Below are 21,909 nucleotides of genomic sequence, written 5' to 3'. Positions count from 1 at the left end.
GCTTTGCCCCCGCCCAAACCGGCTGTCGGGGTGAGCGATGAAGCCACTAAGCGGCCATCTTGTGTTTGGGCACGTGGGGTTTCCCTGCGTCAGCCATCTTGAAACGGGAAAGTGAAGCGGCGCCGGCGGCCATTTTTGAGCCGGGCGCTCGCGCCCTTCCCGTAGGCGGCCGGGATGCCTCCTCCGGGCGCGCTGGCGCCAGCTCTCCCCACGAGGCGTGGGCAGGCCGCCCTAGCCAATCGCGCTGCGCGAACCTCTCCGCCCCGCCCCTCCCCTCGCAGAAGCCGCCAATCAGCGCGCAGGCAGCGGGCTCCTCCCCCCGGCGCGGGGCTGACAGGCAGGCGAAGCGCGCGGGGGGCGGTGGAAGGACGGCGGGTCGCTGAGGGACGGAGCCGCCGGCACATCGCTCGCCCGCTGTCGCCTGGCCCCCACGCCCCCCTCGCCGCCCCGACATGGCGGCCGCCGTCGCGGGGCTCCGCGCCTCCTACCACCGCCTGCTCGACCGCATCGAGCTCAAGCTGCCGCCGCGGTTCCGGCCCTTTTACAACCACCCGGCAGGTAACGGGGCGTTCTCAGCCGGCCGGCCCGACGGCTGCCGGGCTGCGCCGCCTCGGGGCTGAGGGGTCACCTTGCCCCTCGGCCGGGCCCGCCGGCGGCAGGGGAGGCGCAGGGTCGCTGTCATCCCGACACGGGGAGAGCTGCCGGAGGGTGAGCTGCTGCTCGTTGAAGGAGAGCCCCTTTTGTTTGAGAAGCAGAAGGAAACCAAAAAGGCAGACGCGGCCCTACCCGTGCCCCCCGCAGGGCAGGGGTGGGCCGGGGTGCCCCCAGCGCCGGGCTCCGCCGTTTGCCGCGGCCCGGCCGGGCCCCCTGGCCCCGCCGCAGGGGTGCGGTGCTTTGCCAAGGGGCCTGAAGGCTCCCAGCAGTCGCCGCTTCTAAGTGCAGGTGCTGGAATATTAACGGGGAGCGCTGCAAGGATCTCTGATCTCCAAGTGTACTCTGGTGGAAGGCAAGCTGCTGTTTATTTTCTTTCTGCCGAATATGGCGCTCCTGCTGGAAGGCACCCTGTGCCCTTGAAGAATCCACTTTCCTAATGGAAGGGCTCCTGAGGGGAAGGGTGGGCTGGATTTTCCCTGAAATGAGCTACTGAGCTACCTTTACCTGACCTAAAGCTTACCTTTACTTCAGCAAACATGTTTTTTCGTGTTATTAGGGGGAAACCTCTTGTAAAGTGATCTGTTTCAGTGCCATTTAGGTGATGTTTGTCATGTAAACAAATTGCATAGGCTAGTTAAAAAGAGTGCCCGATAAAATCCTAAAGTTCCATTGGCTGCTTTCCCCACTGTTTTGCTTCAGCATGATGTGCATCCTTGACTCTTCACCTACCTGGCATATGCACTGTGAAAATGGACTTTAGTTTTCGGTCAGTTGCTCCATCCTCCTATAACAGCCCTTCCTTGAAATGAAAATTGTTGCGTGAAAGAAATCACAGTTAAAGAGTAAAAACTGCAGTTACCAAAATGTCCGACTTGTACTGAATTCACTAGGCCAATATATGTATATATAACATTAATGTATTTTTTTTTGTATAAAAAGTCAACATATCCAGCACTTACTTTGTAAAGGTGCCAAGCCTCTGAGTGCCACATTCATCCTGTGTGAAATGTGGCAGCTTCCAATTGCTTTTAACGAGTACAAGGCATGGTGAGCACTGGGAACATCTATGTTCATTCTTCATCAGAACTGTAGTACTAATTGGAAAAAGCTTTGGAGGCTTGCTTGCAGTGCTTTTTGCTTCATGGAACTGCCTGTGGGTTACTTCTGTTCACCACCGTAATGTTGAAATTAATTTTAAAATAGACAACTTTTTTTAGGGATGCAGTGTGTGTGTGTGCATGTATGCATACATCTGCCGTAATCCATACTGATGGTGTAAGTAAGAAAAGCCATAGAGCAAGCAGGTATCAAAACTGAACCTCTGCCACTTCTGTTTAAGCCTTGCATATCTTGAAGGTGGATCTGTGAGAAAGTTACGCAATAGCTGTCACTGACTGCAAAACAAGTAGGTTAAAAATGAAAGGCTCACGTTTTATCTCTGGTGATATCTAAGTTGCTAGTCTAATTTAGGAATGTAAGTGTCGCTGTCATGAAATTGTAAATCACTTGTGAGAAATTAAGAACAATGCTTACTTCTTTTCTGGCACAAAGAAAGCTTCCAGTAAAATAATTGATGCTTGGTCTGAAAAGCTGTTTCTTTGGCTGGCATTGCAAAGAGTGAGGCAGCTGGAGGACATCGAAGGGCCTGGGGCACAGCACACCAACTCCCCAGGCTACCACAGAGCAGGGAACATCGCTTTTGGCAGCCACAGGGAAGCGTAGGCTGAGCTTGTGCTCTCTGTCCTATGGCCTCCTTGGTTCGCTTTGCCTGATTAAGCTGAACTCTCCAGGACAAAGACTTCTTAAGTTTCATAGAAGTCATAAATTCTATAAACTGGTCACACACATGATACCCAAATTAGTCTCTGGTATGCCCCTGCTCTGATGTGCCGCTGTCAAATTCACCCTTGAAAAATTCCAGGTGTCGGGATATGGGAAGAGCTCTCCCTGGCTGGGTGCTTACTGGAGTGCCTTCAGGAGAGATGTTCTGCTTAAGGCATTTGACAGTCTTCCCTTGAAACAAGCTTGGCTTGGTACCTTACTTGTCTACAATTACTTCTTATTCTTGGAGTCAGCAGTTTTAAATTATCGATTTATCTATTATTAATAGAAATTGATGTCAGTCGTCTTGAAAATTTTACTAGCTGTTTAGGGAATGTCAGTTTAATAATATATACTTCCCCTACATTCTCTAGTGCTCCAAATCTGATTTTGTGTTTTAGAAGAAAATAGTTAAAGCTATATTAAAGCTACTTCCATGGGACCTCTGATTTATAAAGAGCTGTATTTGCAGCCTGATACTGACATACTAAGTAGCTGCTTAAGAGAACAGCAACTGAGGTTTATATCTTTAAAGGATGAATATTGAGTTGTATTTATTCAATAATATTGGACAGTTTTAGTGGCTGCACAACCTCAGGCATCCTAAAAAACCTCAGTCCTGTGGTAGGTAGAAATGTTCAATTATCCAAGCAAAAAGGCACGTGCTGGTAGTTAACTGCGGTTTGAAACTTGATCGCTGTCACAAGCCGTGTGTGTCTAAAGAGGGCTTTATGCAAAGCTGCCAAGCCAGTTTTCATTGCTTTCTGTGCTGCAGTTGCCCTGCCCCTTTTATAGGGCTTAGTTGGCTTTAATGTGATGGAGCAACTGATATTTGTTAACAGTTAAGTCTCATCCCCCAAATTATGAGTTGCTTCACAGGTGTTTGCTGTGGACATCTGATGGTTAATTTTTCCCAAGTCATAGTTTTCAACTTGAGGGGGCTTAAAACAGGGAGTATAAATAGTTATTGCAAGGCCCTTTTAAGGCCGAGTTGGTAAAAAGCAAGTAACCAAAGCCCTAGTGTTTATCATTTGTATTTTACAACTTTACTTATAATATGTAACATATTACAGTGAAAACTTGGCTTCATCTTGCATGTTATCAGAATGCTGAACAGTGGCCTAGCAAGACCTAAAACTTGATGTGTTTTGAAGAAATCGGAACCAGTGTCCTGACTGTCACCCAGTGCGGTGGGTTTGATACTTTGGATCGTGGTCTCTCTTGTAAGGCTTCAAGCCGTAGTCCTAGATTAATGATTTCTGGCATGGCTGGCAATCTGCATGCTGTAGATGTGGCATTACAACACTTTGGTTTAACCAACCAGTTGCCATTTTGGCACCGCTGTAAGATGTGTTGTATTTGTAAGAGAGATGTTTCCCGGCTCCCATTCCGTTGACTTTTCTCCCTTCCTTCTGTAGATATTTTGTCCTCTTCCCCTGCAATCCTTTCTTGCCAGTTGGTAGATTATTGGGGTGTAGGGTTGATTGGGTGGGAAGCATTGTTTCTGCTAGAAAGACATGGATATTCAGGGGTGCAAGCTGGAGGTGAATGAGGACACTCTCCCTGTGACATTTACTGCTACTGTGTTTGTGATTTGTACTTTCATTTTAACAATCTAAAGCTGCTGTGCAGCACGACTTCTGTCACACGAAGAGGTGGGCTGTGATTTGGGAAGGGAAGGAGGGACTGACGTGTTACAGTACCAGTAATAAAATATTTTGGGGTTTTAGTTTGCAAGATTCAGTTCACAAAGATTTCAAATGCTAATGCTGTTAGTTCAGCTGTAGAGTGGCGTGTAATGATTACATAAAAACTGTCTTAACTATTCCTTATCCTAACTCTTTTCATTATAAATGCATTTTTGTCTGCTGTAGTGTCCTCATTTGCTTAAAAATAGAAATACAAAATCCTACTCATCTGTTGCAGAACTGGGTGGACTCATTACACAACTGAAGGTTGATGCACTGGGTTGATGAGCTATGACTATTAGGTGATAGAGCTTGTACAGTGGTAGAAACTGTGCTAACATACACAATTCATTATTAAAAAAAAAAACCAACAAACAAACAAAACCCCAAACAACCAAAACTTACTGTGGGTATTAAAACAGACACTTCTCTGAATATTTTAACTTATTTTCTTTTTTCCCCCTCCTCCCTCAGGTCCCAAAACAGTGTTTTTCTGGGCACCTGTTATGAAATGGGTAAGTACAAGATGCCAGCTGGTGTCTGGATGTCACTCAGAGGGCAATCTGCAGCAGCCATTGAGCAAGCAATAGTTTCCTAACAGATATCTGAGCCTAAAGAAAGACTTAATACGGAGGCTGTAATTTTTAATACATGGGGAGGAACAAAATTAGCCTCAATGACATATAACACAACATGCAGGGGATACAGTGGGGGGAGAAATGCTTTGTGGAAAAACTGTACTCTTCGCTGAAAGTTTCACAAAGCTTTCTCTTGTGAAATGCTAACTGTTGCTCAAGGTAGGCATGAGCTGGCATAATTTAAAACTCATAAAGCATGTATTTCTTCTGTGACTGAGGAATTTGGTTTAGCCTTTATAGTTTGAAGGCAGTGTATCGGAGTATAAGGTAATCCTGAGAAAACAAAAGAAAAAAGTCAACTGCCATTTTGGCTGTCAGTAACTCTCTGCTTCCTGTGCAGTTCTGCTTCCCACGTGGTTATGCTCCTTGGTTCTTGCGCACAGGTAAAGTTATATGCCCCGTCCTGCTTCACTGTACTCCTCCTAGGTGTTGTATTGGTACAAGTAAAATAAATGACCTCTAAAATCAGAAAGCGTGTTTGATAACATGCAAGGATATAACTTGTTCTTCCTATTGCCAGCTGGTTCATAAGTTTGCCATTGTGAACCCCAGCGTTTTACAGGCCACAGGCAGCGCGTTGTGCTCCAAGCTGTAGCTTGGTTTCTTTGTCAGCCCAAACTGGAGCTGCAGTAACCATGGTTAACTGCCCCTTCTCAGAGGTGCTCCCAGGCAACGTGTTCTTGAGCCTGGGCATGCAGGCAACTCTTCTGAGCAGGATGCTGTCAGAAGCTGCTGTATCAAAAGAGCTTATATATGGGTAGTTTTTCTTTTGTGAACATGCAGGAAGGCTTCTCTAAGCTCACAGTGATGTTCTTCACTGAGAATTTAAACAGACTTTCCCGCTACATGGCAAAGACGCATTTAATGCAGTTACCCCAAGTGTGCTGAAAGTCTCTACCACCACAACCATATCAATCCTGTAAGTGAGGCAGCACGTAGAAGCATCTACCCTAGAAAATCAGTTTCTTGATTTGAGCCAAAGGAGTCCTTAGTGGCAGTCAGTGAAGTAAAAGCATTAGGACTCATTTGGGTGGGGGGGTGTGTGTGGTTTTTTGGTGAACTCTTGTAAAACGAACATGAAATTGTATTTCCAGTAGAGGTCAATAACACAACAAAACAAATCAAGCAGCATGTTTGCTAGTAATGTTGTCAAGTAGATCAGCCAAGCTGTTCCTCACTTCACCTGGAAGTTCTCTGCATTTCCTGAAATTATACTGAAAAGGAAGCACTTCTGCCGCCTCAGATGAAGCTGAATGAAGAGTATATATGGTTCACAGCTACATCTTTACTAGCAGTACCTTAGCCTGAGCTTTAGGAAGAAGGGCCTACATTTAGATAAGCTTCTATTTGTTGCCTGAAAACCAAGGGGGAGGGGAGGGCAGGCATGTGGGTTCAGCTGCTTTCTTAACCTTAAGGTTAAATTAACCTTGGTCTTAAATGAATATAAAATCGCCACTGCCTGGGATTGAGGAGTTTGAAGAGTATCTTAAGGAAGCCAATTCCTAAGCCTCATAGGTTGAAGGCAGGGTAAAGCATGACAGCTGCTCTAAAGAGCCACTCTACATACTATTAACTACGCCAGTTGAACCCCCCCCAAACATGTTCTTATTCCTACCAGAAGGGACTAGAAGTGGATGATGTCTCAGAGAGTCTTAATTACTCTGCTCATATAATACATCCCATCTTCTGCATAATGCATATAGAATAAGCACTGAGCCTTTTAAAGCGTTTGATCTGTTACAGGTTGTTCTGGTACTCACTGAATTTCTCTTTACAGGGTTTGGTATGTGCTGGAATGGCTGATATGACCAGACCGGCAGAAAAGCTCAGCACAGCACAGTCTGCAGTACTAATGGCCACAGGTAAAGCCAAAGTTACTCCATGCTTTTACACAACACCCTCTCTAAAACTGTATACGCTACTTTCCGAATCCTCCATCAGTACTGAGCCGTTTCTATTCTCACTGTCGCTGTTGGATGATAATTCTAGGATAGACCTATACTACCTATTGAATCTGTAAGAGCTCTGTGATTATGTAACAGTTTTCTACACGTATCTTAATTTGGAATTGTCCAGAGCAAGTTGTTCTGAGTTAGGATATGAGTTTTCATCCCTTAAGTTACAACGATGCCACTCATTCCACCAAGTGACCTCTTTTGCTTCAGGTCAAGTAATTCTGAAATCAGTCCAGGATATAGCAACTGTTTTAGAACAGACTTGAAGGGATTAAACAATGGTAGGGTAATTACGCTAACATAACTGGAAAGAATTTCCATGTGTTACAAGAACTTGGAAGCGGTGGTACGCTGACTGCTGCGCTGCTGCTTGCCGTGAATTTTCACACTGGCAGAAACAATATTCCGTATTCAAGGTGTTCTGCCAGGTCTTTTCAGGGGCAGGACCTGTGGCAGCTAAAGCTGAAAATCAAAATTACAACTGGCACCTTCTTCAGACTTTATTTTGTATCTGCCACAGTGCTGTGCATTTTGCATGGTCCGTAAACCTTTCTTGCTGGTGGATTCTGTAATCTCTAAGCTGGCACAGCAAGCTGGAAATACTACGGCAAAACGCCACTACCCTACAGCTGTGCTGGAGAATTAAGGTCTAGACTGCTGTAGGGTACAGAGGATCTTTGATATTAAGACTTTGAATGAAGATAACTGTCTTGGAAAAATGCAATACGTATCCACAGCTGTCCGCTGGCACTTGATGTGCTTTTAACTGAGAAATAGCTACTTATAAGAAAAGCAGTTGTCTAACGTGAAGTTGTATAACTTGTTTACTTAAGCTGGCCCACGATTCTGTCTCCAAACTTAGGGGAATGTCTGAATATTTCACTTTAAAGATTTAACATCTTTAAACTTTCCCTTTCATTCAATTCAACAGGCCTTATTTGGTCAAGGTACTCTCTAGTTATTATTCCTAAAAACTGGAGTCTGTTTGCTGTGAACTTTTTTGTTGGCTGTGCTGGTGGCTCTCAACTCTTCCGAATATGGAGGTATGTATTAAGAAGGGCTACTCTACATACTGTGGCTTAGCATTCACACCACCTTGGGGTTTTTTTAATATTATTTTGAATTGATAAATTCTACCAGCCTCAAATGTCAGTGCAACAGGCAAGAAAAACTGAATAATTAATTAAACATTTCAGAACTTTTTGCTACATTGTTAGTTTTCCAGTTGAATGGGAGTGAAGCTTTAAGTATTTGCAGTATACCCAGAGCACGTTTTAAGGAGTGCTTTACTTGAAAAGTGTAAGGTAAAAAGGTAAAAGGCATTCTTCAAAGGCTGTAGGTCTGACCGACAGACAGCCTAGCCTTTCTCCTCCTCATAAGCTTTGCACTTCTGTCAGCTTTTAGCATAGAATCGTGTCAGGTCCAGCTGGATCAGAGTGTTCTTAAGCAGAGCAGCATTTTTCTTTCTTTTTTTAATTATTATTTCTTGAGGAAAAACTTGGGAGTTCTCTGGCTTCATTACTGGCCAGGAATGAGGCAAACTTCACAACTAATTTGAAACTATTTATAGGGACTAAACTATCCTGTCCTGAGTTTCCACCCTGAAATCCGTTGTAATTTTTAACATCTGAACAGATCGTTCGTTAGTTGCACTGTTGTTGCAACTGGTGTTCTATTCTTAGTCTGTGCTTTTTTTTTTCTTCCCCCTATAGGTATAACCAGGAGCTAAAAGCAAAACAACAAGAGCAGCTGCAGCAAAGAGATGCTTAACCCAACAGGTCAAATCCAACAACGCACAAACCCTTCCCCGTGGGACCTTGCTTCACTAATTTTAATTTTTTTCTCTGAGAAAATGAAAGAGGAAATCTAAATGTCTAGAGAACAAGTGTTTTCTAAGTGCAAATAACAAAGTATCACCATACATCTAAATGTAAAAGCAACCTTTTAAATCGAAGTAAAATTGTGTGTCTTACATCATCTCTTTAAAAGAAACTGATTGTGGGTTGTGCCCAGGAGGAGTTGCTGGGCCCCACCTTACCTGACGCCGGTGACAGTGCTGGGAGCGCCTCAGACTGAAGTCATCTCCTTTCCTGTCATCCGTCAGGCCTGGGTGGGGTTTTACCACACTTCCAGTAACCAACAATGGTAGTATTTGCATTTCATTCCCTGATGCTCTTCCCTGGCAGTGTAAGGATATTCTTTTCAGCTTCGGCTTTGTAGGTCTTCATTTGTTTCCTGGCCACCCCAGTCTTTAACAAGAGGAGGGCAAACCAGCATGTGCCTCTGGTGTTCTAGCCTCTGTCATCCTTTACGACTAAAGGCAGAAGACGGGAACATTTAAGGACCTGCTTCTTGGGAGCGTGAAAAATAAATAGCCAAAATGTCTGTTACTCACTTTCCACCCCTTCTGTAGGGACATACAGATTTCCTGTGCAGGTGGGCACCCAGGAAACATGTACGTGTCAGTCAGTCCTGCAAAGCTTTGGAGGCAGTGGTCTGCTCCTCTCTGTGGCACGTTTGTGAATAAACACTGGAGCTTTCCCTGAAAGTCAGCATCCCTCCCTACTCACTTTCCTGTAAAGAGGAAAAATGTGCCACTGTGAAAGAACATCTGAGCAAAGGCTTTATATTGCAGTGCAAAAGCTCATCTGTTACTGAGAAGTACGAGGCAATTATGCTCAGAGCAAGGCATCATTGAGCTTCCCTGGCAGGCTCTCTGAGACACACCAAAGCCTGGAGTTAGTTGGTACTAGAGCTGTAGAATTTATGTTTAGGAGAAAAAGATAACTGAGACACAGTAGCTTCTTCAGGATTCAGCTTTCAGGAAAATGGAAGCCCTTGAAATGATGGAGTTTTTTCAAAGTCCCGTTACTAAGGTTTCTCTCCACCCCACTTTCCCCCAGTCCCATTTGGGTTACCACTCCAGCAGAGCAAGCGTGGAGAGGAAAGGAAACTGTTCTATAGTTACAAGGGCTACAGCACCTTCTTGTGGAAGTGATGTCCTCTCCCTTCTCACCCTAGATATATATATCTAGTGCAAAGGATTTGTGCAGAATACTTTAAGGAACACATTTTCCATTTAAGACATGCACCTGATTGTCAGCTCCCTCTGTTCAGAGGCTCTCCTGCCATGAAGCTGTTTCTCTCCTATATGTATTCTGCTACAGTTTCGCTCTTGTTTCTTAGTTCTCTGAGCCGAAGTGGTACTACAGGGCATCAATTCGAACAGGGAACTCTCCATCTGTGGCGTTCACCGAGCTGACAGACCGCAGTGACTGAAGAATACTGCCAGAGAGAGAGCAGTGGTGCATTTCAGTCCCCCTCCCTTCCCAGTCCCTCCTCAGATAAGACGCATCCAGCAAACCAGTGTGAGGGGGTGGGGGAGTGTATTAAAATATTCACAAGATTACAATAGAAAACATGAAAGTCCATTCAAGAAAAAATATCCAAGATAACTGTTTCCAGATGAGTCTGTAAAAGCAAAAGCAGTAACAGTTGGTACACTGGCTCTTCACGTAGTCAGGCCATGCAATGCATATCTAGCTCCCTCACACAGATTATACACCTGTCTTACAAGTGTTTGCTCTCTTGCGTACCTCCGAGACTGAGGTTTACAAAAGAGCAGTACCCAGTCCATGGTTCCGACTACATTTACCACATAAAACCAGCTGGCGTCGCAGGGAGGCAGAAAAGATTGCACAGCACACATCGATCTCCGAAGGCATTGAACTTACATTTTAAGAGTGCAAAAATAGCGTTAACTGAAAGGGCTTATTAGCTGTAGGGCAGTGAAGAGAAGGGAAAGAGAAGCCTTAAGAGGAGTATAATTGCTGAGCATAGTTAATATGATTTTGTAGTCTCCCGTATAAAAACTACCTAAATACTAGTGCTGCAGGGGTGCGGCCACAGCCCAGAAGCCTTACCCACCTTCTCAGCTTCGATGGTTTTAAAGAGAAAATGTTCCCATCACCTACTATACAATAAGAACATTTTGTATTTGAGGTCCTAGGTAGACACATTCATAATGTAAATTTCCAAGACAAGATTTCAATACAGAGTGAAGGTGTTTTGGTTATAAATCAAACAGCCCACGCTTGACCTCAATGAATTTACTCTAAGGCAATGCAGCTTCCAAGTCACATATAGACATTTACTGCAGTTACAAGACAGATGGTTACCTAAACAGTTCTCACAGGTTAAAAAAATTAAAAACCTAATTCCAGCTCTTCTAGTCACAAAATATCACTAAAGCTTTGAGAGAAAACAAAACCCTACAGGTCTCTGGTTATAAATGAGAAATCATTCAATTAGTTACAGGGACATATGTGCCACCCTGTAATAGCTCTTACTGCCATTTCACGAACATGCCAACCACCTCCCTCTCTGAACAACTGCTGAAGTCAAAAGGGGCAACTGAGATTTGATGTACTGAGTACAGCTACCAATTTACTCAGATCGATACTTTATAATTATTTGTAATCCTCTTCTCAAAATTCATTTCTGTTAATCAAAACAAAGGAAGAATATATGCACTGTTAGTAAAAAGCCAAAACTTCTCGACTTGGCAGTTCTGTTAACAGGGAAGGTGACCGATGCCCTGGCCCTAGGGGTGCCAGCTGGCTTAGCTGCCACAGCCCAGGCTGGCCATCCGGCATTCCCACAAAACATGGCTTTTACTCATAAAATACCTTTTTCCCATCCCCCTCAGCTCAGAAATGGCTTTCAGACTGATCCCAGTTTTGTTTGCATGGTGAATAAAAGAGAATCCACTTCAAGCCTTTCAACATCACACACACCTTCCCCAGCTCTGCCATCCGAGAGCGATGGCCCGTGTACAGTTTTGGTCATTTGCTACTGCCTGGAGAGGCTGCCTGCTCCTCAGCTCTGCTGCAGTAAGCCTGCCACGCAGCACTTCTTCTCAAAATAGGTGGCCCTCAAAAAGTACTACGACAGGACAACACACTTAGTGCTCCTCAAAGGCCAAGCTGCTCCTTTCCACCTGCAAAGAACAGCGTCGGAGAATGAAGAGAACAGCCGTAGAGCAGTTAACCTGGTCACCATAACGTCAGGATATGATGACCTTGTCTGGCTTTAATCTCCACCTGCCACCCATCAAGGAAGCAGAAGTCCTGTCTCCTGAGACTTTACTAAGTAAGCCAACATCGCACCAGTCCCTTTCATCAGCACATGTTATCGCCTGGTGAAACCAGCCAAGATAACCTGAGGGACAGAAAGTTCACAAATGTTGCCTCACATTGCCTCAAGTTCTTTTGACTTCAACCAGAGTAAAGTTATTCCAACAGCTACATTGTTCACATGTCCATGAAAAAAAAAAAAAAAAAAATTCAATAGCTTTTGCACTGGGGAGGGATTCAGACTGATTTCTGTTATTCCTGCGGGGATGTTTGTTTCTTTGTAAAAAGATATTCAGCATTTTAAAAAAACACTTCCAAGTTCATTCTGCCTTCACAAAGAGGATCCAAGCAGCCCTGCAAGGAGCCTCCTCGGTACAGGCAATCCGAACATACCTGCAGCTAAACAAAAGCAAAGAAAGATGTTTCCTCAGGTTAGTTAGCACCAGCCAGATCAGGATGTCTCCTGAAGTTAGCACCAGTTCACTAGATCAGCACGTTTCCTAAAGCCAGTGGGTTCCTTGAAGTTAGCACCAGATCAGCAGATCAGCATGTTTCCTAAAGTCAGCAGGTTCCTTGAAGTTAGCACCGAATCAGCAGGTTTCTTAGTTTCTTAGCACCAGATCAGGATTGTGCTCAGATTCTCCAGTATATTCCAGTAGGAAAAGAAACAAACATTAGTAGCAGACTTCAGAGCCTAGGACAGCCCTATCTTCCCATAGCAGCAAGTTTTTGATCGCTCTGTTCATCACATTTCTCCTTCTTTCTCTAAAACATCTGGGGAGAAAGACAGTGACGCACAGGGATGAACACGGGCAGATCAAAACGGAGTTTCTCCATCAACCACCTCAAAAGTGTTTGTTTCTTACTAAGTGTAAAACAAATGTTGGGCAGTAGCAGCCTGGCAGATAAGGGAAGCAGCAGCAGCACCATTCATCCTGACCTCAGCGAGGCTTCCAACAAAGGCAGGTGGTGTCAGGAAACCAGTGAGGTCCGACCCTGACGGAAGAACATGGTGTTGGCACACCCAGCTTTCGTGGGGGGGCCGGGGGGGAACCCACTGTACACAAAATAGTTATTAAAGTTGCACTGTCTTAATTAAAGGATTATCCTATGTGGTTCTGAAAGGGTCTGCCATGGGCCTAAAACTACTTTTCATTTACTTGATGTTACAGTTGAATGTCGACTTAAGTTTACAACTATCGAGCTAAGCGTGTTCCAAGCTCACTGAGGGACAGGCAGAGAATTCCAACCAAGTTTTCAACTGACAAATTGAAACTGAGGTCTTAAAAAGCCCTAACAGAATTTCAGCAGAGGCAAATGTGCAGACAATACGAAACCGGCAGGAGATGCTGGCACACCAGATGGTTGTGCTGCCGCTCCAAAGGACCTGTACAGGCCGGAGAATTGGGCTAAGACGAATTTTGTGAAATTCAAGAAGTGTAAAGGCCCACGCCTGGGGAGGAACAACCCCATGTACGTGCTGGGGGCCGCCCAGCAGGAAAGCAGCTTTGTGGAAAAGGCGCTGTGGGCGTCCTGGTGGACACCAGGTTGAACGTGAGCCAGCAGCGTACACCTGCAGCAAAGAAGGCAAATGGTATCCTGGGCTGCATTAGGCAAAGTACTGACAGCAAGCCAAGGGAGGCGAGCCTTCCCCTTTATTCAGCACTGGTGAGGCCGCACCTGCAGTACTGTGTCCAGTCTGGGCTCTCCAGTACAGGAAAGCTATGGAGCTACTGGAGCAAGCCCAGTGCAGGGTCACGAAGATGATGAACTGCAACATTTTTCGTGTGAGCAAAGGCTGAGAGAGCTGGGACTGTTCGGCCTGAAGAAAAGCAGGCTTGGGAGGGACCATATCAATGGGTGTAAATACTCAGCGGGAGGGAACAAAGAGCACTACTCTTGTCAGTAGTGCTCACTGGTGGGGCAAGAGGCAATGGAGGACAGAAATTTAAAAAAACTAAATTCCATCTGAACACAAGGAAGCACCTTTTTTTACTGTTTGATCGCTCTAAGTGATCAAACAGGGGAACAGGTTGCCCAGAGACGTTGTAGAGTTTCCGTCCGTGGAGGTACTCAAAACCCAGCTGGGCACAGCTGCTGGGCAGCCTGCTCTGGCTGACCCCGCTTGAGGAGGGGGGGTTGGACTAGATGATCTCCAGAGGTCCCATCCAACCTCAACCATTCTGTGACCGATTCTGTGAAACAGACTGAACTAGGAAATGGGTAAGAACCAGGAAGAAGGGGTTATGGTAGAACAAGCTGAAAATTACTTGCTGCTACAAAAAAACAGCACCCCATTAGGATGTACAAAAAAGAAATCCTTCTACTATATGCTACTCTGAGAAGACCTCGGCTGGAATGCCACTTCTAGGTTTGAGCATCACATTTCAGGATACAAATGGGTCAGCTAAAGAAAGATCCTCTCGGCAGAAGACAACAATGGGAGATCCTTAACTATCTATGAAGAGTTTAATCTAGAAACAATAAGCTGGGAAATTATATTCAAGTAGGAGACTTGCAGAGAGGAAGGAAATAAACTGTCCTCCACATCCTCTGTGCAAATATAGGTTACACAAAAAATCCACACATCAAAAAAAACCAACAAAGAGTGTAGCCGCAGATTTCCTCCAGAGGTCATTCAGCCTCCACTACAGGCTTTTAAGAACAGATAAAGCATCTCTAAAGGAAGTGACAGTGGTATAATGGAGCCAGGGGAGAGAGGTGAGGGAATACCACAGCTTCCAGATCTCTGAGAGCCCTTTTTCATGCTTATATGAAATGACAGAGCTTCAATGAAGAAACATTTCACTGAAAGGTTCAAGAGAGTCTGAGGCAAACACCTACAGCTATAGCTTCCTATCCCTTTAACTCACTAGCTCTTAAGTTTTTCACAGGTAAACTACCATTTCACAAAATTCATTAGCCCCAAACTATCCCTGCACCTTTAAAGGGCTGAGCTTGAACAAACAGGCTCAATATAGAAGTAAACTGTTCTGTGACGTGTGTTACACGGGTCAGGTAGGCCTAAACATTTCCTTCACTTACACTGCTAAGACAAACATTTCGGACAGCTAGGAGTCACAATCTGGCTTACAAGACCAAGTGAGCGTGTCTAGTTTATATGAGAAAGCAGCTTGTACTGAGAATCCAACCGAGGAAAGATGAATACCCTGTATACATAAAGAACCCTGTGAATATAAAGAAGGTGTCTTCTTTATGCTCACCTCAACAAAAGAAATCAGGCCCTATGAGCGGAAAAAGAAAAAAAAAAAAAGAATCTCCAGGTCAATCTAGAATCTTCAGGCATCTTCCAGTTTCTCCATCAATAATCAAGATAAAAATATTTTAAAATTGTGATGCGAGTTTTCACTTTCTCTCTCGTCACACAAGATACAAAAAAGAATATTGGCAATTTATAAGCAAAATTCTTACCGCATTTCAACATGCAACATTGGTCTCACTTCTGGACGATTAAATAGACTATTTACACACAATACATATATATCTTTCCCTCTGTATGCACATGCATTGGTCCTAGCCTAGGCATCAAAGGCCACATGTGAGTTCTCTGGGTCAAATCTTGTTCAAGCAATTCCAGTCTGAACGTGTGTTTTCCTTTGGATAGCTTAGGTTCTCATCTCAGTTCTTCCGAATATCAGCATAGACCACAGACTCTGACTTGTTAATCTTGTCGCTGTGCTGTCCTCCGGAGTGATCTAACTGCGCGTAAATGACTGGGCCCTGGGAACAGAATAAAAAAAAAGCACAATCAGTATTTTTCAGAAGAGGTCATCTCGCCCCTTGCTTCCGCCGGGGCTGCAGCAAGACCAAAGCTAAAGCAAGACCACAGAGCTTTTATGACTGCTAAAGGGCACTTGGAAGCAGGTGGAATGAACCCCTCACCCACACATGAGCTCTACTCTGCCACCTTTCTCCTGTCAGGACCATGCCAAGCAGCACCACTGCCTCCCTTCAACACTGGTACGGCTGATCGCTGCTCACAAAAAGCAAAATCTGGGCTCCTCTGTTCCGAACGGCAGCAATTCTTACACGCTCTGCAGCGAAGATACACGGCTTCGGCAGGTGCATGCCAGACTGAATATTTTTCAAGAACTGTGCTACAGATTTATCTTATTAATATGGGAAGTAAACTTCCCATACTGCCACTCAGGCCCTGTAGACCCCACCACAGCTGCACCACACGGATAACGAGGGAGAGAACAAACCTGCCGCCACCTCACGACACCAGTCACCGCCCCAGCAAGCGACGGGATCGATACTGACACAGCAGCGAGCCAGACAACACTGAAATGGTGCGGTAATGCAGAATTCTTACCTGACTTGGAAGCCACCCCAGGCAGCCAGCACCTCCACAGACACACTGGGCAAGCACGGCCACACGCTTTCGTCCTGTGTGCTGGGGTGCAGTGTGGAGGACGTTACAGCACCATCTTTCAGCAGAGCACGCAAACATGCCAGCACCTTCCCAAAACACCACGTCCTCCAACACGCAGCCCCCAGGAAAGCAAACTGCAGCCATTTGAGATGGGCTGAGGACAGGACCGTAGCCTATAAGGAGCAGGTACCCAACAAGACAGGTGGGACCTTTATGGAAAGGTCTGAGCTGCAGCTCCCGTTCTGCATGCCCCAGCCGACATAAGTGCAGAGCAGAAGGCTGTGACCACCCACCAGGTGACCTCAGCAGAGAGGACGCCCCCCCATTTATATCCCATATACATCCCCCAGGCAGGAGGGAAAGGAACTGTCCTGTCTGCAGGTGGAGGGGGGAAATTACAAGCAGAGATCTTTTCCTTTGGTTGCAGCTTTATTTAGCGATCTTTGCTTCAAAACCATTTCATCCATTTAACTCTGTCTCTGCCACTCTCATGTCCCAGGGAGAAGTAGCCTTCACAGGCATTTCTCCTACCCCCTTCTCCCCAGTACCTTTTTGGTATCCTGCCAAATTAGAAAACATCTCTATGGAACTGACCCAGAAATCCTTCCATCTACCTTCCAAAGCAATTAGGGGCCAGAGATGAAAAGAGACATTCCATACGGAAAATTAAGTCCTTGAAGGACCATAGGTACAGTTCTGCACAGTTGTTTTCCCCCCCAACACAATGGCAAAGCCTGCACCTGATAAATACCTTGTTCTCTTCCAGAAGTAGTTTAAATCCATTTTTTTTTCCCTTCCGGGTCAAGTATTTGCCAAGTGATAAAAAGCAGAGGGAGATGGACAGAAAGATGAAAACTTGCAAGCAGATATAAAACGCTAAATATAAATATATTATATAAATACATAAATACAATTATATTATATAAATACAAATAACAGACTGAGAAAATGCTCAAAAGAGACACTGATGTCTTAGAAAATTCTGGATTTCAAGTCTCATTAGAGCCACCTTTTTTTTTTTTCCTACTTCTTCTTCTTTTTCCACTGTTGCCACTCATGTTGTTCTGGTCTCCAATACTGTATCAGGATTACATTACTAATTACAATTAGAGTGAGTGTCTATATAAACTTCAAGGCAAAGTGACCCTAAGGTTTATTTATAAGCAATTTTGGAAGTCTCACCTACCTGAGGCCATAGGTCAAGGGAATGATAAATTCAGCTCGAGAGCACTTCCTATCAGTTTAATAATAAAAAAAATTAATCTACAGCTGCATGAAGTACTTACTATGACATCTCAAGTTTTGTTGAAGTGAAATTTCCTACCACAGGAGTTCACTCAGGATCAGTTATCACTATTCTAATCTATTGCCAAGTTAAATACAGTCATTCTACTGCAACCAGCATGTTAGGTGGTGGTGGAGAGACTGACTGGTGTGATCGCCTGATCCGAACCAAGCTATCATTGTCCCAGTGTGTCCACCATCACCTAAATAACTGGCAGATTAGCTAACACAGAGAAAAGGAGGACCAAGGATTTATTACAATGCGCCATCTATTTCATTTGCTGCCAGCTGAATTTCTAGCTGATTCTAATCAGCATCAGGGCCATTTTTTTCCCTGCACTTGGTATCTCCAGTGACCTGAATCTTTGTAAAGACCCTTCTCTGACAAATAAAAGCTTCAAAAAACCAATTCCGAGCTTTCCCCTAATCCCACATAAGCTCATCCTGACTCTTCAGAACCAGGAGACAGACCAGCACTGCCGTATAAAACCCAGCATCACCTAAGCCTTGTGTGCTTTCCATTAAGAACTGAAAGGAAAAGAAGAGTAGCACGTGTACCAACACCTTGCTAAGGGTTTATCAGCAGAGTCACAAACTGCAAGTTACAGCAAAGAAAAAGGAATTACAAAGTTAGACCATCATGGTCTAACAGTGTTCTACAGTATTTTCAGATTTTTTTAGATTCTGAAAGATATTGCAACTATCACAGAGTCCAGGTCCAGGAAATTTATCTGAAATTTAAATCAAGATTCCTGGCACCGTGAACTGCTCTTCCTTAGGGGTCCAGTTCAAAGCCTGGAACAGAGCTTGAACATAGCCTGTTCTGGTACGTCGTAAACCAGAATGAGCAAAGCCAGAGGTCTGCACATAAGTTAACTCGACTTTAGTGCTCCCCGCTTCTACGCCGACACAGCTACCTGCTTAGAATCTCTGTACCATGCTGCTCTGTACATCAGAAATGCACTGCTACAGAGGTCACACTGTAAGATCAGTGGTCCTTCAGCCTGCCCAGAAATGAATACTCAGCACACAGACAAACGACAGCCACCTTGGAGTTAGCGAATCTGGGGACAACACACACCTGCCCTCCGGTTTGCCTGCTGCAACCAGATTACTAGCTAAACAAGGACATCCATGTGGGAAACACACACAATTCTGGCCTTCACTGGAAATGCTTTTCTCACTCATCCAAATAAGTCATGGTAGAATAAGGGTCCCGACAGAACGATGGCATGGAGAAGAAACACCACACTGACATTTGACAGGACAGAACATACCTGCTGAGAGGGAAGACACAGCGAGAACAAGTGGAGTTGAATCAACCAGCTGAACATTCAGAGAATCAGAGATGCACACTTCCAGCACTCCGAGGCACTCCAGAAAGCCAGGTCCACGCTTGATAAACTCTCACCCAAACCACAAAGGAAGAGCAGGCAGGCTCAGGTGCACTTTCAGCTGGGAAGTGGTTGCCCAAACACCTGCCCGCTGACCCTCAAACTGATGCATAAGTAACAAAATGAATAAGCTTAATTTAATACATTTAATTTAAATGCCACTCATTGCGAGTAAACGCCTCTATCTCTGTTTTTAACTGACAGAGGCAGGGGCTGTGTGTTTGTATTCACAGTTCTTCTCCACCAGTGAAGCACAAAGCGTTTAGTCGCTTCCTACATATCCTACTAAGAGGCTACAAGGAACTCCACAGGCTTCACGGTCTGACCGCAGCACTGACTGTGAACCACCGGTCTAAAACTGCCCGGCAAAGCCAGACCAGCGTGCCTGAACCTGCCAGCAGCCAGCAACAGCTTCTGGCACCTGCTAGGAATCTGAGTATCACCTACACAACAGCTCAAAAGCTTGAATACTGCAACTGATTTCTTGGTTACCAGGAAACACCGACCAGCTTTTGCTTACATGCGATGCCTCATTTCAAATATGTTAATTTGCATGTTGATCTCACCCTTTTTTTAAAAAAGAAAAACACAACAATGTCTAGAAGTTAAAAACAGAAATGCGATCTATTGAAATTTAGTTTCCTCGCCAATTTAAACAACCTGTTCACAATCTGATCTACCCTGATTTTACTGTAGATCTTTTTTAAAGAAAAGAAAGTATGTTTACTTGCTGGTCTGTAAAGACGGGGCAAATGCTCAACAGAAGGTAGGGGAACCGCTTGCTACTGCGAACGTTTGCCAAGAAAGGAAAATCCAGAGAAAGCTCTCTTTGCCTAACAAAAGAGATTGAAAACCTAAAAAACGCAACTAAAACTTGAACAAAACTCAAGCCACTTGCCATGTTTTTCCTTTGTGGTCAGGAGTATTCACACTTTGGGTTTTCCTTTAGGAACTTAGCTGCAGGAAGACCCCGGACGACTCTGACAAGGAGTAAGCAGGCTGGAGTGACTACAGAAGGGCAAAAGCACGCTGATTCTGAGTTATCTTTACAAAGTTTAGATATACTCTAACATGTTCCTTCTAGTACACTAAGACCCAGAACACTGGCGACACAGAGGGGTGAAGACACAGCAAATTTTCACACCAAAACGTTACAGAGAAGATAAAAAGTATTTTTGCTTTCAAGATGTAGGTGCAGAAGAGCAAAACCCTCCCTCTATGCAGCTTGTTGACTCCAACAGCTACTGCAACATACATCCCACACTTAAGTTTTTTCCTTTTTTTCTTTTATTCCCTCCCTCCTTTTTGGGGGGGGGGGGGGGGGGAGAGGCAGGAATCACCTGTCTCGTTCACCCATTCTAGAAGCCCCTCGCACGAATTAGAAAAGACAAGCTTTATCTAAGCCTTAAAGGCAGCCTTCTGCTACTAGACCCACTCCAGTCAAAACCTGAACTATTTTTAAATCTTACAGCAGGAGTAAATGGCCTTTATGTTCAGAGAACAACCGTTCTCTGAAGTCAGTAGGTAGCTTTGTGGGCCTATGTGCTAAAATTCTGGAAATATTGCACCTGCCAAGAACAAGATGCATTTCCAAACCAGTCTGGAAGCCCATCAGAGTAGGGACTTGGACTTTATCCAGCTCGCTGTTAGCACTGTATTTTTTTTCCTGTAGCGTTAAAACATTAACACACATCTCCATTATTTGTCAGGAAAAATTAAGAAACCAGGTATTAACTCTATTTTAGAAACCCATCAGTTCACACACTACTCTGCAGCCGCTCGCTAAAAGGTGGCTAATTAAGAAAGAGTCCACTTCGGACTTAAACTCACTCAGGATCCTTAGCTCCAAGGAAAATTGCCGGGAATAAACAAATCAAGAGGTAAGAAACAGCTTGCAAAAATAAGGAAATTCTGTGCACTGTTAACAGGTAACCATGTATTGGGTAGAACTGCCTGACTCATGCTTTCTCCCCTCTGACTCATTTCCCATGGGATGTTAAGTCTGGACAAGAGCCACCCTTCTCCTTCCAAGTCAGCAGAACTTTGCCAACAGCAGCAAGCACAAGACAAAGTGGGGCAATTTGAAGCCCGCAGCCAGAAGCTGGGTGGCTCAGCAGAGGAGAGCTCTCAGCAGCACGAGCCATCTCGAAGGTGATCATCACTGTCAGCGTCTGCATCGCGCTGGCGCCTTTCCGCGTGGTGGAAGCACACCACACAGAGGATGACCCTTCGCAGTGATGAGAGACTAAGTAGAATTCCTTCCCGTCACCATCCTAGAACACATCAGGCAGCTTTATGGGGGGGAATACGCATCTAGTAGATAATGTCTCCTCATTAAACAGCTACCCACTGTCCACTGCTCATCCTTGCCAGGCTCGCGCTTCGCTACCACTTGTGTGTGTTAACGCACAAGATCACAACCATCTTTTTTTATACATTAGTACAACAAGGGCATAAGAACTTGCATCTCACCACCACCAAGATGCTATTCTTTCAATTGCACTAAGTCTTCTGCGGCAGAGCTCACCAGCCCCAGCTTACTGGCCACCCCTTGTTGGAAGAGCACACTTTTACCCCCCCGCCCTCATCACCTCAACAGACAGAACCTAATTCACGTGTCCCACCCTGCCTTTATCTTTTCCATACCATATCCCCAACACTCTGGGAGGATCCTGCTTCGGGAAGCAGCAGGAAGCAGTTTACCTGGTGTGATCTGGCGGGCACGCTGTTTACCAGACCCTCTGTGTCGGAGGGCGACTTCTGCGGAGCCTGCTTAACCGGTGACATCAAGCTCTCAGATGTACTGCAGCTGACGAGGTGGCAGAGCAGAGTTTGCACGACAATGTTCAAGAGGCACAAAGGAAAAAAAAAAAAAAAGAACAAAAACAAAAAAAAAAAACGAGTGATGGCAAGATGAATGTGGCAGATTATGCCAAAGTAAAAA

General features: G+C 44.9%; 2 protein-coding genes across 13 annotated transcripts in view; one reads left to right on the top strand and one right to left on the bottom strand.

The window, feature by feature from the left end:
* Positions 1 to 344: 344 nt before the first annotated feature.
* Positions 345 to 8,728, top strand: MPC2 (mitochondrial pyruvate carrier 2). Of its 2 annotated transcripts, none has more exons than XM_056327392.1 (5): positions 345 to 558; positions 4,638 to 4,678; positions 6,579 to 6,663; positions 7,688 to 7,799; positions 8,469 to 8,728. In XM_056327392.1, the coding sequence occupies exons 1-5, from the start codon at positions 453 to 455 to the stop codon at positions 8,524 to 8,526; spliced, it is 402 nt and encodes a 133-aa protein (XP_056183367.1). In that variant the 5' UTR covers positions 345 to 452; the 3' UTR covers positions 8,527 to 8,728. The 2 variants fall into 2 exon arrangements, with proteins under 2 accessions (XP_056183367.1, XP_056183368.1); XM_056327393.1 differs by lacking the exon at positions 345 to 558 and adding an exon at positions 3,287 to 3,665.
* A 1,397-nt stretch (positions 8,729 to 10,125) lies between these two features.
* The window catches only part of MPZL1 (myelin protein zero like 1), a 41,895-nt gene continuing 30,111 nt past the window's right edge, over positions 10,126 to 21,909 (bottom strand). For 2 of the 11 annotated variants that reach the window (XM_056327386.1, XM_056327385.1), the window contains 2 exons: positions 21,669 to 21,774; positions 10,126 to 15,632 (listed from right to left, as the gene is read on the bottom strand). In XM_056327386.1, the coding sequence (XP_056183361.1) occupies positions 15,531 to 15,632; positions 21,669 to 21,774 (208 nt within the window). In that variant the 3' untranslated portion in view covers positions 10,126 to 15,530. Of the gene's footprint in view, positions 21,775 to 21,909 lie in introns of all 11 variants that reach the window. The other 9 variants (XM_056327387.1, XM_056327390.1, XR_008820024.1 and 6 more) reach the window with 7 other exon arrangements.

Source organism: Falco biarmicus, chromosome 2, assembly GCF_023638135.1.
Source record: "Falco biarmicus isolate bFalBia1 chromosome 2, bFalBia1.pri, whole genome shotgun sequence".
Classification (NCBI taxonomy): domain Eukaryota; kingdom Metazoa; phylum Chordata; class Aves; order Falconiformes; family Falconidae; genus Falco; species Falco biarmicus.
This window is presented reverse-complemented; position numbering and strand designations above follow the sequence as displayed.

Coding starts and splice junctions, on each gene's coding strand:
- MPC2 (XM_056327392.1), top strand. CDS start 453: ATGGCGGCCGCCGTCGCGGGGCTCCGCGCCTCCTACCACCGCCTGCTC. Junction 4,679..6,578: donor GGGCACCTGTTATGAAATGG/GTAAGTACAAGA, acceptor TTCTCTTTACAG/GGTTTGGTATGTGCTGGAAT. Junction 7,800..8,468: donor CAACTCTTCCGAATATGGAG/GTATGTATTAAG, acceptor TTCCCCCTATAG/GTATAACCAGGAGCTAAAAG.